The sequence below is a fragment of the Poecilia reticulata genome, unplaced genomic scaffold, assembly GCF_000633615.1.
Source record: "Poecilia reticulata strain Guanapo unplaced genomic scaffold, Guppy_female_1.0+MT scaffold_260, whole genome shotgun sequence".
Taxonomy (NCBI): domain Eukaryota; kingdom Metazoa; phylum Chordata; class Actinopteri; order Cyprinodontiformes; family Poeciliidae; genus Poecilia; species Poecilia reticulata.
The window spans coordinates 135,996-137,969 of NW_007615043.1; the positions used below are offsets into that span (position 1 = coordinate 135,996).

General features: G+C 38.2%; 1 protein-coding gene across 1 annotated transcript in view; it reads right to left on the reverse strand.

Moving 5' to 3' along the window:
• The window catches only part of LOC103460596 (uncharacterized), an 18,416-nt gene extending 16,868 nt beyond the window's left edge, over positions 1-1,548 (reverse strand). The window contains exon 1 of the mRNA XM_008402838.1: positions 1,519-1,548. Within this exon, the coding sequence (XP_008401060.1) occupies positions 1,519-1,548 (30 nt within the window). The remainder of the gene's footprint in view (positions 1-1,518) is intronic.
• Positions 1,549-1,974: the final 426 nt, after the last annotated feature.

A 1,974-nucleotide genomic window follows, 5' to 3' on the forward strand; every position in this document is an offset into this window, starting at 1 on the left:
GGACGCATCACAGCGCTTCATGTGGTTCAGGTTTAAAGCTCGTCGTTCTGTCAGTGTCGCCATCAAACACTGACATCACGAGAAGTAAACATAAACATTTAACACTTTCAGAAAAGTATCTTTGGTCCACAAAGACCCGATACTTCCATCTATTCAGCCATGACGCTTTGGATGCTGCAGTCTGTCTCTGTTTTACACAGTAAAAATGCTGGTGTTAAATTAACACCCAAAAGTGTCTGTATGTGTCCAAGTCAGCTGGTGTTAAATTTAACGATACAGAGAGTCACGTTAACATTTACAACGGTGTTAGTGTTAAAATATATTAAAAGTAACACCAGTGTAGTGTTGATCGCAAAACATAATATGGTGTCAAAAAGTAAATAATTGACCCACAAGGTGTCAATATCAATCAAGTCCAGTGGAAAATATTCAAAACAATACACAGAAATGAAAAGTTTAACTTTTATTAAACCCATTTCAGAATTAGAGACCAATGTTAATTTAACAAAAAAATCTTCAATCTTTTAACACTTTCAAAAGTGTTACTTTAACACCAGCTGACTTGGACACAAATAGACACTTCTGGGTGTTAAATCAACACCGACATTTTTACCGTGTACAATTTCTTCCCCTAAATTTTAAAGATTTTCTACAGTGTATTTTCACAGTGCAGGACATTGGAGACATTAAACTAGAAATAATCACCTTCTCTAGTTAGCAGGTATAACTCAGTGCATTCATAATCAGATATTTATGCATCTGAATCGTTGATGGATAATTGTGTTGTTTTGAGGTTTGATTAATATTCTGGGTTCCTTTGTCTCTTTTTTATTTTCATTTATGAATTTTGACATGTAGTTTAACACATCAGGCTCAACAGACACATGATATCTACCTAAAATACAGATCAGCTCAATTCAAGTCCAAATAACACAAAACATGGACCATCTGCCACCAAGTCACTTAAACTTTCTCTGCTAAACATGAGATCACCAGCAAAACCACCATGACTTCATCACCCAACAGAACATTAATGTCACGTTCCTGACAGAAACATGGTTGGATGATGATGAATCATGTTTTCTAAGCTCTTTTTAAGAGAGAATAGAAAACATAAAACACGACCTGCAATGAATTAACCAGCTACTGTGCTGAGACATTCAGACTAAACCGACACGGAGCTGCAGACAAACACAACACCTGCAGGAAAAATGACCCAGTTTGAACTTCTGAACTAGAAAGAGACTAAAAGAAATTATAAATCAATTAATCTCCAGTTCCTGCTGTCTTTACATCCGACCCACGTCTTTCTTTAAGTCCTGCCTGCCATTAATGATCTGATCCGGATAATAAACTCATCAGGTGTTTTTCCCTCAGGCTTTAAAACCATCAAACTTGATAAAAAACAATCTGGACAAATCAGGACTACAGGCCGACCTCTGACCTCTGACCTCAGATTCATCAGCAACATTACTGAAAAAACGTCAACAGTTAAATAACTTCCTAACGATAACCAACCCCGTTGATGTCTTTCAGTCTGGTTTCCATGGTGACCACAGTACTGAGACTGGCCTAGTCAAAGTGTTCAGTGACATCCAGAGGTCAGACTGCTGGTTCTGGTTCTGTTGGACCTCAGTGTGGATCAGGACATTTTACTGAAATGATATGAATCAGTCGGACTCAACTGGTCCCAGTCGGACATGGAGAACTGGGATTGTTTGTTTCAATGGGAGACTTCTCAACAAAGAGGTCAGAGGTCAATCCTAGGGCCATTTTATTTAATATCTATATGCTCCCACAAGAAAAAAGATTAGTTACCGTGACGACGCAGATGATACACAGCTCTACATTATGATGTCACCAGGTGACCTTTGAACCCAACAAGCACTGAACAGAAACTTAGAACAGACAAATGTGGATGAGACGAAACGTTCTTCAGCTGAACAGAAACAAACTGAAGTCATCTTTGGAGAG